At 39.0% G+C, this 13,679-nt stretch overlaps 1 protein-coding gene across 3 annotated transcripts; it reads left to right on the top strand.

Moving 5' to 3' along the window:
- Nucleotides 1-936: 936 nt before the first annotated feature.
- On the top strand, nucleotides 937-7,825 carry ZBTB18 (zinc finger and BTB domain containing 18). Of its 3 annotated transcripts, none has more exons than XM_086926846.1 (2): nucleotides 937-1,226; nucleotides 3,558-7,825. In XM_086926846.1, the coding sequence occupies exon 2, from the start codon at nucleotides 3,572-3,574 to the stop codon at nucleotides 5,138-5,140; it is 1,569 nt and encodes a 522-aa protein (XP_086782972.1). In that variant the 5' UTR covers nucleotides 937-1,226; nucleotides 3,558-3,571; the 3' UTR covers nucleotides 5,141-7,825. The 3 variants fall into 3 exon arrangements, with proteins under 3 accessions (XP_086782972.1, XP_086782970.1, XP_086782971.1); XM_086926844.1 differs by lacking the exon at nucleotides 937-1,226 and adding an exon at nucleotides 1,347-1,477; XM_086926845.1 differs by lacking the exon at nucleotides 937-1,226 and adding an exon at nucleotides 2,337-2,450.
- Nucleotides 7,826-13,679: the final 5,854 nt, after the last annotated feature.

The raw sequence follows: 13,679 nt of genomic DNA, 5'->3' as shown, positions 1-13,679 counted from the left end.
CGAGACTTTGAGCAGTTACCAAAGGGCCAGGAGTGCCGCTCAGCAAACAAGACTTCTTCTGGCCAACCTCTCCTCCCTCCTCCTTTCCATTTTCTATCCACTTCTATGCCTGCACCACCACTTCCTCCTCCTCTCCTCTCCCCTTATCACTTCTCTCTCTCTCCACCGCTACTCTATCCTCATCCTTGCCTCTCGCTGCTGTTCATAGCTTTTGGGAGCGCATAGTGGCTCAGTCTGGCAGAAGCAAATGGTAGAGCAGCTCTCTTCTCAGAGTTCCGCCCTACCTCCCTGCTCTCGTTCCCAGTTTTCCCCGGCATCCGGGAATGGAGTTGTAGCTCCCTCTTCCCCCTTACAGGGAGTCTTTCAAGACGTTCTTCAAAATGTATGACAAGTAAGTGCAGTGGTTCTCTGGTAGACAGCTTTAAAAATTAAGAACACAATTTAAATGTGTTAAGGCTTAAACAACACCTCTAAGGACATCTCCGTAACTCTTATCAGGTCCCAGAGGCAAGACCTATTGGCTATGCCAATTCTTGTTTACAGATGTTTTTTAGTGCAGAAGGTGGCAGGATATTGCTCAGCTCCACCTCCTTAACTGTACCGAAGCACCTGCCCTCAAAGCGCCCAATGCAAACTTAAAACAATCCCTTTCAAGGCTTAAAAACAATCCCTTTCAAGGCTTAAAATGAAACAACAATGGACTGGCTCCCAGAACAGGATTGTTAACCAGTTAAGAGAATGGGGCAACTGAAGGAGGAGAGAGGCGCGAGGCGTGCGGGCTCCCCCCTCCCCAGGAAAAGCAAGCCGCACCAGCCTAACGCTGGCCGCTTCCGCAGGGAGACAGCCGCGACCCAAGGGCTTCGCCTACACCCACACCTCTAAGCTCCTAAAGTAAGCTCCACTCGGCTCCTTCCTGCCCCGAGGTCAGTTCGTTGTCGTGCCCCGGTTGGAATTCGGACTGAGGACCGGGGAACTGGAGCAGGGAGCCGCAAGACGCCAGGGAGACGAGGCTCGTGCGGAGAGTCTCGCCGGCGTTTCGGCGTGTGACGTCAGTGCGCCCTCGCCATCGTTCGCGCTCGCTTCCGCGTCCTCGTCCTCGTCCGAACAGCAGCAGCTGCACTGTCATAGTCTTTTTGTTTTTTCCCTGATAAAAGTTCTCATAAGAAGGAGCTGGTGGCAGCAGCGCAGAGGAGCAGCATATGGCGTTAAAAGGAGCACAGCTGGAGGTAAGCATTTCCATCTGAACATGATGTCAGAGCAGCTGACAGCCTGCCATCCCTCAGCCTTTTATTCTAACGCGCAGACAGGGAGTTAGTGTGCGCAGATCTGTGTGGGGAGAAGGTATCTCATTCCTCTCTTAACATCATCTCCACTTTGCATCTGTCTCTCTCAGTCCGATTTTTTTTTACCAATCTAACAGACCTGGAGCCAGCAAGACTCAGAGGAGTGGACCTAATCAGGTTTATGTATACTAAAGGTAGGACTAGCTTGGGAATGTAGTTTGTGTGTTGTGGCTGTTTATTAATTCAAGGACAATTGCATTCGTTTTTAACTCGGTTTAAAGAGAAATTATGAATTTTTGACATTTACTGCAAATGGACAGGGCTCCACATGATAGCCGAAAGACGATTTTTACAGCTAGTCGCATTGTGCTCTCTTGCATTTAGAGCCCTTACTTGAAACACGTGCCGTTTCACAGTGCTGTATTTTAAATATACTTTAAAAGAAGATGGGTATGCATTTCTTTTGTGTATTTTTAACTGAAAAATGTTAGCAACAATATTTTAGATTGAGCCATCTTATCTCCTGTTTCATTAAAATGTTTGCATGCAAAGAAACGGATTTTACGCACATTTTCACAAGGCAGTTTTTTTTACAAATATCTGCTGCTTTTGTTTTCTGTTCAAAAACAGTTTGCGAGTTATACTGTTGCTGCGGAGGCATAGTTTTTTCAAGTCTAGTTTTACAATATTATTTGAAGGAGGTTTTGTGTAAGTGACTAATTTAGACTTTGTGGATACAAGCTGCCTGAATTGGCCAGACAGCTGTAATCGCACTCCTCTATTCTTAATCTCTTTATCTGGGCAGCAGCTGCCATATGGCCAGAGTCAGCTGGATCAGATGTTTATAAGCTTCCTTCTTCGTCCCTCTCTGTCCTTTCAGCCTCCTAATTTGATCACAGCTACCTTGTGAGCTGCCCTCCAATCTTTATTTTTAGCCCTCTTAAGGATTAGGATTGATGTGGGCTGTGGGGCACTTAAAGTGATTGTATTGTAAATCTTCTAGCTATTATTTGAATGGTAGTTAGTTGCTTTACCGACTTTATTTGGCCATGTGTTCTAAAGATTCAGCATGGTCACAAGAAAACTACCTGTCAAATCCAATTGTGAAGACTTAACTTGGAAAAGTATGCATTTTGCGCCGACGCGTGCGGAAGACCAACTTTACAAGTGAGTGAGTAATCTTATTTGGTCATTTGTGCCAGCTGGCTGCCTGAGCCTTACCTTCCCATCACCCCTCAAATACTTTGTGGTCTTTTGAGCATAGTTTAAGGCACAGTGAACAGTTTTGTAAAATATGAGCTAGAGAATAGCGCATTTGTTTCCCATTGGATTTTGCAGGTGCACATGGTATAAAACACCATCCTAAGGTAAAAAACATTAATGGGGCTTGCCAGCATTATATAAAACGCCAGAAATATATATAAAATAAGCTTTCTTAGAAAAGTATGAACGCTCTTTGTCTATTATTGCTTCAGACACTCTAAGAAACATATAAAAAAAAATTTTGGGTGAAGTTCACTTTACCCAGAAGAAAGCTAAATACTTACTTTCATTCCTAGTACATCTATTCCCAGAAGAAGCCCAATTTACCATAAGTTTTTTAGTTTTCTTAAGTTGTATGCTTTTTGCTCGCGATCATTCCTATACAACTTGAATGGTAGCCTTTTTTTACCAGAACTCGTCAATGTTCATCACCGTTTATAGTACACGTTATCACATTCTGCTGGCTGTTTCATCTGCAGTTGCCTTGTGGTGTACATGATATACTTGTTTATAGTGTTTAAACTTTGTTAGACGTTCAAGCTCTTAATTTATTTTGATTGAAATCTACCAAAGGAAGGCACATTAGCATGGTATGCAGAAGCTGTCTATTTCTTCCTAAAGAAGCCGTCTATCTTTGCAAGTCTGCCACACCCTCTTTTGAACTGTAAACTATGGATTTGTTTTTTTAATTTAATAATAAAGTCATGTTAAATGTTGAAAGGTGTTTATTGATCACGATTTACTAGATGCTTATTAGAACAGGTCATGAAAGTGTAGCTTTAAACAAAGTTGCTAAAGAAATGACCAGGAAACCACTTTTTCCCCTCATATTTTTAGAAAATCCTGTTTGTGGATGAATGTTTAAATCGGGTGTCTTGGGTTACATAATGTCAAGTTTTCCAGTTTAGGACTTTCTTATTATGTGGTAAACTTAATTCAAAACGAATTCACCAATTGTGCAGACTTGTTCTAATGCTTGACAGTTAAATATCTTGTTTTTCTGTTTCACAGGTTATGAAGACAGCATGGAGTTTCCAGACCACAGCAGACATTTGCTGCACTGCCTGAGTGAGCAGAGACTTCAGGGCTTTCTTTGTGACTCCACTGTTTTGGTAGGCGATGCCCATTTTCGAGCACACCGAGCTGTCCTGGCTTCATGCAGCATGTATTTTCATCTCTTTTACAAGGATCAGCTAGACAAAAGGGACATTGTTCATCTGAACAGCGACATTGTTACTGCCCCAGCCTTTGCGCTTCTCCTTGAGTTTATGTATGCAGGGAAACTCCAGTTCAAAGACCTACCCATTGAGGACGTGCTAGCAGCTGCCAGTTATCTCCACATGTATGACATTGTTAAAGTCTGCAAAAAGAAGCTCAAGGAGAAAGCCACTACCGAGGCAGATAGTACAAAAAGGGAGGAAGACACCTCTAGTTGTTCAGACAAAGTGGAGAGCCTCTCAGATGGCAGCAGCCACACGGCAGGCGAGCTGCCCAGTGATGAGGATGAAGTAGAAGATGAAAAATTGAGTATGCTACCCATCAAAAGAGACTTGACGGCTGAGGCTGGGAACATGTGGATAAGATTGCCCTCGGACTCAGCAGGCATTCCCCAGTCTGGCTTGGAGGCTGAGACACACGCAACAGCAGCTGTGAAAACAGTAGCCAGCCCCTGTAGCTCAACAGGGTCTTTGTCCCAGAGGTCTGTCACCTCCTTGAGGGATCCAGCAGATGTTGACTGTGTACTGGACCTGTCTGTCAAATCTAGCCTTTCAGGACCTGAAACCATGAACAGCTCTTATTTCTCGTCACAGGACTTGGTGAGAAACAACTTGGTGCATGTGAAAGTAGAAAAGGAAGCTTCATGTGAGGGGAGTGACACTTGTAGTAACGACTATGACATGGAACATAGTACTGTGAAAGAAAGTGTAACTATTAATAACCGGGTACTGTATGAAGCAGCCCATCTTGCTCCCATCAGGGAAGATTCTGTCTTAAGGGAGCTGGATCGAGATGACAAAACAAGCGATGATGAAATGGTAACTCCAGAAAATGAAAGAATCCAGGTAGATGGAGGTATGGAAAACAGTCTACTCCCTTATGTCTCTAATATTCTTAGTCCTGCTGGCCAAATTTTTATGTGTCCACTTTGCAACAAAGTCTTTCCTAGCCCCCACATCCTACAGATACATTTAAGCACGCACTTTCGAGAGCAGGATGGGATCCGTAGCAAGCCTGCAAGCGATGTCAATGTCCCAACCTGCTCCTTGTGTGGTAAGACTTTTTCATGCATGTACACACTGAAACGCCATGAGCGGACTCATTCAGGCGAAAAGCCATACACTTGCACTCAATGCGGCAAGAGCTTCCAGTACTCTCATAATCTGAGCCGCCATGCCGTAGTTCACACACGGGAAAAACCACATGCCTGTAAATGGTGCGAGCGCAGGTTCACACAGTCAGGAGACCTTTACAGGCATATTCGGAAGTTTCACTGCGAGCTGGTGAACTCTTTGTCTGTTAAGAGTGAAGCACTGAATTTACCCACTGTCAGAGATTGGACCTTGGAAGACAGTTCTCAAGAACTTTGGAAATAATGTGTAAATATATAAAGTAATATATATATATATAGATATATAAATCATATGTATTTGTGGTACGGTCTAAAAGCAGTCCTGTTTCCATAACCAGAAAGTTAGCATATTTACTTATTTGCACTTTAGGGCTGCATGAACATTTCACTTAATCAAAAGCACTGATCGGTGAAACTATGAAAACTGAATGAACAGCATGGGTGAACTGCCTTTAGGTGAATGTCGAGGAACCACAAAAAAGCATTTTCCCCAAACAATACAAACAAGAAACTTCATTTTTACACAATGAAAAAGGAATTGGCCAGCTTTGCATGTCAAAAGGTTGTCAAATGTTTATTTTCACAAATCCTTCTCTTTGTAGTTTTAAAGCAACAGTACTGCCTACAAGTGCCTCAAAACCTCAGTTACTAGGAGACCACATGTTGCACCAAAACCTTTCCATTTATTTAACTTAATTTTGTAGACGAACATTTAAAGTTCAGAAACTGTTCTTTAATCAAATATTCCCATGCAGTTACAGCTCTTGTGAAGGGTCAGCTACATAGTTTCCTAGAGGGAAAACATTATTTGTCAGCCTAATGGTTTCATGTAATAGTATGACAACAGTCCGAATAACTTGGCAAAGATAGATGCTTCAACATGGTGTCTTAGTGACTATATGAGATGCATCATTTCTTATCATTCTTAAACATGTAGGGTTAAGGAATCTTTGGTAAAACTGCACTTGCCCGCTGACCAAGGGTTAGAATGGTTAGGGGTTGAGAATAACTTTTATCACTATACCTGAATTTGCACTTTTAGATTAAACTTTTACTGGGGTAAAGGGGTTAGAAACATGAGACAGGTGCAAGACTGATTTAGGATGTTGAATGGGGTTTTTCAAAACCAGTAAATAATTCTGTTGGTTAAACCAGTAATAAAGTCCTGAAATTGGCAATTAGATGTTTTTGTTCAAAACCATTTGTGCAGTACTCTTCTCTGAGAGCTGGATGTCATAATGTTGTACATGATGTTAATCTAGGGATTACTTTAATTTTTTTTTTCCTCAAAACTTTTGACACTTTTTAAAATTGACTTGATTAGGCTATTGGAAACCTGAATGCTTTTAGACCAAAACGGAAAAAATAACAATTGCTGGACCATCCGTTTGTAAAGTGATCAGTTAATTTAAACTGATGATAAATGCTTGAATGATTCCCACTGGAAAATTACTTCACACACTAGAGTTCATTGGCAGGTTCATGTTATATGAAGGCTTTGCTCGAGATGAAAATGGTAGCACTGCTAATGCAGTGTTAAACTATGTTTAAAATGTGAATCACCGTTCTTGTGCACTGTAATTGATTAATTGGGAAGGGGGTTCAAAAATTGGCAGGTTGTTTTGATGCTCTTAGTTGAGTCTTGATAAGTACCTATTAAGGCCACAGACATGCATGAGTTACCGGTATATATTTTTGTTATTGTTTGCATTGTATAACTTTAAGAGTGAGTTTAAATTTATTTAATTTCCTACGGTAAAACACCGTTCCCCATGGTGTTATGAAGAGTAACACAAATGCACTGGTTTTATTTATTTATTTGTTTCAATTTGTTTTTGGGTTTGATATGTATAGTTAACTTTTCTGCTGTCCTTAATTAAATTCGAGCTGTTTTGCCGAACGAACACATATATTTTAAGCTGCAAGTTTTAATTGGCTGCACACAGCTAGAGAAATGTAAATGTTTACACACTGGCTTAAAATGTGCATGTGCAGTACGCATTTTTGTGCAAACTCGAACCTCTAATTGCACAGAAACCGCTTCATGTCAAACTCTGGGAGTGCATTTGTTCTTGGCTGAGCATTTTTGAGAAATACTACTGCACGAGCTGACAATGGGCAGGCCCTTTTCTCCCCTTTTTGAAAAGATTCTTTGGAGCGAACATGCCCATGATGAAGGACTGGAAAACTTTGAATTGCATGGGAAGGGGTGGGGGTGGATTGAGAAAGGGAGGTAGAGCGTAGGGCTTTACAGCATTGCATGAATGGACGTTTCAAACAAGTGTGCTTTTCATAAGCAGCACAGTGTGAAGACCTTCTGCAGTGTTTTGTTTCCCTGTCTTGCACTTACAAATAAGGTCTACCAGAGTAACATGGAAAACTTAAGCGTTTTTGTTATGTTTTACTCTTGTTTAAGATTTGATCGCCTTAACTACTGTAAACATCGCCTATGTCTGAGCTCAAGACACTGAATGGAAAATCCAATTTGCTGCTGGACCGTATGGACTGATTTGGTCAGATGTTGGGTGAATTTGCTCTAGTGGCATTCAAAAACAAAAAAGCTGTGAAAATGGCCTTTTGAGCATTATCTTTTAGTTACTTGAAAAGTTTATAGGTCTTTAAGAAGATTTATGTTGAGCTGTACTTTTTTTCCTTGTAATTCAGAAAAGACAATCAATGTCTGAGAAGACTTCAAACGCGTCTTTTGAATTTTGTTGTTGTGGTCTTGGAGAGAAATTGCGTTTTCTCCTATTAGTTTCACATTCTTCCATTGTTTTAAGAATTAGACTTACATGTAGCTTTGACAATCATAGTATGTTTTATTTTCCCGCAAAGGGAATAACTTATGATGCGGTTTAGTTTTGTACTTTTGATGTGTTTTGGTGAATTTCTAAACTTTGTGCTAACTGCAATAAATGATGAGCTAAAATACGACTTTGTCAGTTTTTGCTTCATTTAATGTCCTTCTATTCTATATGGTGTGTCGTTGTGCAATAGATTTGCAACTATTCCCACTCCATTTCAAGCTGCACATTTTATACCACCCAGTAGTAACTTCCAAACTAAGATGCAGTGTTTAACCATTTTCTCGGACTGTGTAATTATGGATGATTACAGATTATTTGATTTCACATGTATCAACAATAGATTTAATTCAACTAATCTTTGCAGTGTTCACAGAAATAATCGTTTTTGGAAGGTAAGTCATTTTAGTATATAGGCAGGAAATAAAACATTTGTTTTATGTACACCTATGCAGTGAAAGTTCATGATGAATATGTTTATACCCCTCAGATTTGAGAAAGTGCTTTGCAGTCATTTCTGTTTGGAAATAAACATGCATGTATCGTTTTTTTTTTTACCAATCTCTTGGAAGTACTGGGAGGCATATAAAAAGAAGATTTTTTTTAATTCCTCGGTGGCTTTAAGGTTGAGTCACTTCAACATTAAATATATGTATTGAAAGGCATCTTTGTTTGGATTTCCAAATTAAAACCTGACTTTTTCATCAAATAGGTTTTTTACATTAGGTATTTAACAGACTTATAGACACATCATTCTGATTTGACATAAATTGTAAGTTTTAGCTCTCGTCTCTGCGGTAATTTTTTAAATGATATTGACCTTTTATAATGTGAATTTAATCAATAAAGAATTAGTAACAGCCTACTCACATGCTTACAGTCAAGTTCATGCCCCTGGGGTAAGAATAATAACTTTTTGCCACATTCTAATGCCTTTCTAGACATCTGATTCTCTTAATGGGTGTTTTGAGCCATGGGTCAGGAGTCCAGCCCTTCCGCTAATTCAGTACTTATTGCTGGTGAAATGGTAGCCCGTTTACCGTGGGACTCACATTCATCTACAAGGTCCCCCTTCTGGACCGGCTACACTTGTAATGCTCATTGTTGATACCTTTTTATCCTTCTTGAGGAAATAAATGTATGGTCGGTTCATGTGCTGAAGTAACTTGACTGATTTTTGCAATCATTTTTAAGCTTCTCAAGCATAACTACCCTGCCACAGTTTGACAAGGCTGCTGACGTTTCCAACATGGTGCTGGCAAGATCTGAGGTTTCACTTCTGTGACTTTTGCTTTGCTAAGGTGCATAAATTACACACTTTCAAAAGTGTATTCTTCTTGCTTCCTTAATCACACCCTTGCAGAAATAAGCTGCTCTTTTCATGTACCACCCAATACTTGACCCAGCACTCAAACCATTTACTTTAATGTTGTGCTTGATTCAAATACATTGTATTGAATGGTCATTGTACCTACTCCTAGTAGGTCTTCCAACTCATCCTTTATATTCCAAATCTTTAAACAACAAGTTCTTAATAGAAAAAGAGCTTGGTACATGGTGGCTTACAGGGATTGTAAGTTTGTATGCAAAAACATAAATTAAGCCAAAGCACAAATAAACATCGAAATTGAACATCACAGTCTTGCACGTCTCTCCACCGTAAAAAAAAATTGTAAGCATGTGTGCTGGCATCAGAAAGAAGATTAATACATATCTCTCCGTCTGCAAACCTTTATGTGCACCAAAGATCGATATGACGCAGTATTTTTGCCATTGTATTTGCATTTAGTTTTTAAAGTAGTGTACTTCCATTAAAACAACATGAATGAATGTCCAGTGGTTTCTTTATGGTTACAATGATTTGGCTGTGCTGGCATAATACATGTGTAAAAACCTTTGCAACCACATGTTTTAGAAATATAGGATTCTGCATACTTTGACTCTGGTTAGTTGCTAACATTTAAAAGCAAAGCCAATGATGCCAGTTTGTGCAATTATGTATTCCCACATCCCCTATTTGTGAATAACTTTAATTTATAAAGCTTTAGTAGTGGTCTTTCAGGAATTTCTGACCACTAGGCCGATTATCGCTGCCTTGTTTCCGCAACAGAATGGTTCTTCAGAATTTCCATATTCTTGAAAAACAAACCTTTTCTTGAAAGACCAAACATTGGTGCATAAAATGGTACTAACCCCATAGCTATAATGTCAACATTTTCATAAACCACTAAAACCTTCCTTGAAGTATTTTCGTGTTAATGTATTTGAGCCTTCAGTTGTTATCGTTTTCCAGCAGTCATTTAGTAGACAGATGGGCATACCTCCACTCTTCAACAACCTACTTATCTTTTTGTGGAAATAATCAACATTTCCTTCTTTTGAAAATTGTTTATTTAATGGTGAATTAAATAAAAAGTGCATGGTGTATTGTACATTCGTGGGTCACTTACAAAGCATGCTCATGTCTCAGATTTTATGGCTCTACAAAAAATGAGTTAATTGTTGTATTTCTTTCTAAATACTTTTATGACCTTAGCCACATGTTCTCAAATTTGCCTGCTTTAAAAATTCTGCTTCATAGTAAATGTTCCCTGATTTATGCATATAACAAGTGCATATCTAATAAATGTAATAATACCTTCTTCATTCCATGTCTACTCCCTGCATGTCTTTGAAAGTTTCTACTGAAAGCATTGTAAATTAGTCCTCGATCGTTCCTCTTTATTTTGACAACAGATTGTCAATAGTACTAAAGGCTGTTGGTTCGTTACAAAATACACATTGTTTTAACCAAACGACCTCATTTTCCAAATTGAATAATAAACCTTTTAAATGGAATCATGAATGAGCAACATTTAAAAACGGTGCTGTGCCAGTTCTGCATAGCTGTCTGCTAGGCAAGCTGCATGAATTGTGTTAATCACATGGCTGAACGAAAGTAGTTAAGATGTTTGTTTTCTAGTTGGCCAAATAGACTGGACCAACATCAGTAGCATAATGTTTTTAATTCTTTTTTGGAAAGATAGTGCTGCTTGACTTTGTGCACAGTGCTAGCTTTTATCGTTAACCTACTAAGTTGCATGTCCTAGACTCGAAGTGTCCAAATAAGCAATGTGATGGGTTACACAGGAAGCTCAGTGTCTCTGGGAATTTTCTAAAGTACAGTAGAACTAACTGGACCAAAAATATAGAAATTGGGACATGCATACCAGCAGAAGATTTTCAGGACTTGGAGTTCCTCATCTGTCTTGTTAACTCAACAATCCTAATGGAACTGCCTTAGTTGTCATTGGGCATGCACTCCATTTTTTTACTCGCTGACAAATATGACACTTTGTTTTACAAACCTGTTGATATGCAGACTTGTATGCCATTGACTCTTGTGCCCTCTTGCATGGAATGCTTTAACTGTTGATATATATGTGTGTATATATAATTGGTGGCTTTATGACTTTCAGGAAACAATAATATACGCTGTTGTTCTTCAGGCTTTCTTATGGTGCTGAAGTTCCCTTGTGCAAATGCATACTGGTTACTTTGTATATTTCTCTATGTAAAGTCAAAGCTTAAGTTATTCACTTTTTATGGGAACGTACTTGGTTCCAAGCACAGGTGGAGCTAGCAATAAAATTGGTCAGACGTTTACTGTTTCTTAATGCAGCTTATACTTTTCAGAATTGAAACTGAATGAAGAAATAAGTGCAAGCATGTATGCACTTACAGAACGTTCTAAGCAAAGCAGTGGCCATGCTGTCCCCGAATTTGTCCAATACCAGTCGCAGCATTACATTCTTTCCTGAGCGTTTATTGTAAGCAGTGCTATCCTAAGGTTCTATCAGTGTTATTCTGTTTCAGGGAATAGCTCCTGTGAGTTATGAATTCACGTCTTCTCTGTTGCTTCCCAAATGTACAGGGCTAATAATTGTGACACTAAGGGTTTGTGACATTCTCTTTTATGGATGATTGAGAAACCTTCAGCTTTAAAAGTAATGTGCAGTATTTGAAAACCTGAAGTTTAAGCCTTCAAATATGAGACTGCTTGTAACCCACTTTAATTGTGCCAGTACGGATTTTTGTCGGCACACAGATTTTTTGTTATCTTGTTTTTGTACAAGTCAGTTTTTTTATTCCTATATATCCGGCTCACTACATATAGACAATGAATCAGAAAATAGTGTGCGATGTTCCAGGAAATTCTTGTTATTTTGTATGTTGTGTGAATACATGTCATACTGCTAAATAAGTTTTTATGCTGCACTAACTGGCTAATTCCTTCCTTGCTTGCACTGAGTAAATTTTTTCTTGTGCGATAACCACAGCCGTGCTGCATTCAGTGACTATCAGTGTTTTGGTATGTTTGTGCTAGCCTTGAAATAATGGAAGGATATTAAAGTTGACCACTCTTTTTCGGTTGTTTTATAGTAGCAAAAGAAACTGAATTTTTTGAAAATACGATAAGAAAATATTCAATTTTTTAGGAAGGCTCAGAATGTTTACATTGTTTATGTATTTCAGCAATGCCTGATACATATGCATCAGAGAGCATTAGATACTTGCAAACACTTCTGAAATAAGATATGTAGATGAGGAAAGCATCACAACCTATGCAACCTGCCAATCAAAGAAACACAAACTGTCCCTGAAAGTCATTTTCGGAAGACTAAGTTGTACCTGACCATTTCTTACTTAAGTAATAGATAATTGTGGAATACATTTGTTAGGAATGAATCTATCTTCTTGCACAGTAGTAGATATGATCTAAACAATTTCAACTACCTGCTGAGGATGCTTTCTGAAGGGAAAATCAAATAAAATTGTCTACGGAATATTAACACAATATATTTTGTATTCTAGGATATCTAGCAGATGTGCAGTATTGCTCATTCTTTATTTCCTCAGAGCGGTAATAAGCTGGGAATAGATCTGACATGCCACTTCAACCAGTGATTAAAAAATGGAGACACCAGACCCTTTGTTGGAGGAAAGGTAGGCACAGATCACAGGCTCATCATCACACAAGACGGAGGTGCAGTTTTGGAAAAAGGCCAAGGATTCATCACGCATGACAAGGACTAACATATTTTCTGATCGTTATTTGCTATTGTTTTCAACTATCACGTAGCAGTGGTGCTGAGAAACATCACCAAAATTCACTTTTGTCCTGCTAAGGAAATTGAGTTAAGCACACAGAAATCGTTACTGTGGGGTATGTGCATTTATGTGTTGAAATAAATGTGTGCACAGTGGTAATTATTTTACAGGTCTTTTACGCCACAGTAGTTTGAATATGCCATACAGCGATTTGTTTAAGTACATTCTTGCTTTTTTTGGTTTTTTTACATTTCATTTTGCTTGCTTTGTTAGCCACACATATTTCATTTACACAAACTGCAAAGGGTTGTATGCAAAAGTGATAGCAGTAAATGTTGCATTGTCACACCAGAAGCGAAAGCAACAGTAAAATATGATGTCTATTTTTTTTTATAAGGAAGCTGTTTGACAGCACTTTACATTTACAGCCCGGGTTTTGAAAAAAAGCATGGCCTCTGGCTCTAAACATCAAACAGTATCCAATAAAAGGAGGGAGCCATTTATAAAATTGTCTGTGAGAATCTCATAATGTCAGAAGAATCGTGCAGACATGCATAGGCAGTCTGAAGAATTGGCAGTGTCTTGTAGCATGCAACAGCATAGAGGTAAGAATGCAGCAGCCTGGTGTAGTGGGCCCATTTTGGGTGGTAATGTAGGATCACTTCTACGGTAATGTTCAGTAAAAGACACCTAAAAAGTGTGCCCTAAACATGGATTAACTGTGTGTGGTAATATTAAAGATGAAAATAGCAAGCAACAGGTAAACACAACATTTTCCAACTGGTTACTATCAAACCACTTTTCCCCCTTGTGAAACTTGAGACGGAGTGACTTTAAATACTTGAGGTTTCTGCATTTTATTCGGAACATTTGTTTTCACGGAAGATG

The sequence above is a fragment of the Lissotriton vulgaris genome, chromosome 6 (genome assembly GCF_964263255.1).
Source record: "Lissotriton vulgaris chromosome 6, aLisVul1.2, whole genome shotgun sequence".
Lineage (NCBI taxonomy): Eukaryota > Metazoa > Chordata > Amphibia > Caudata > Salamandridae > Lissotriton > Lissotriton vulgaris.
Note: the sequence above shows the minus strand (reverse complement) of the source record. Positions and strands in the feature narration are given on the sequence as shown.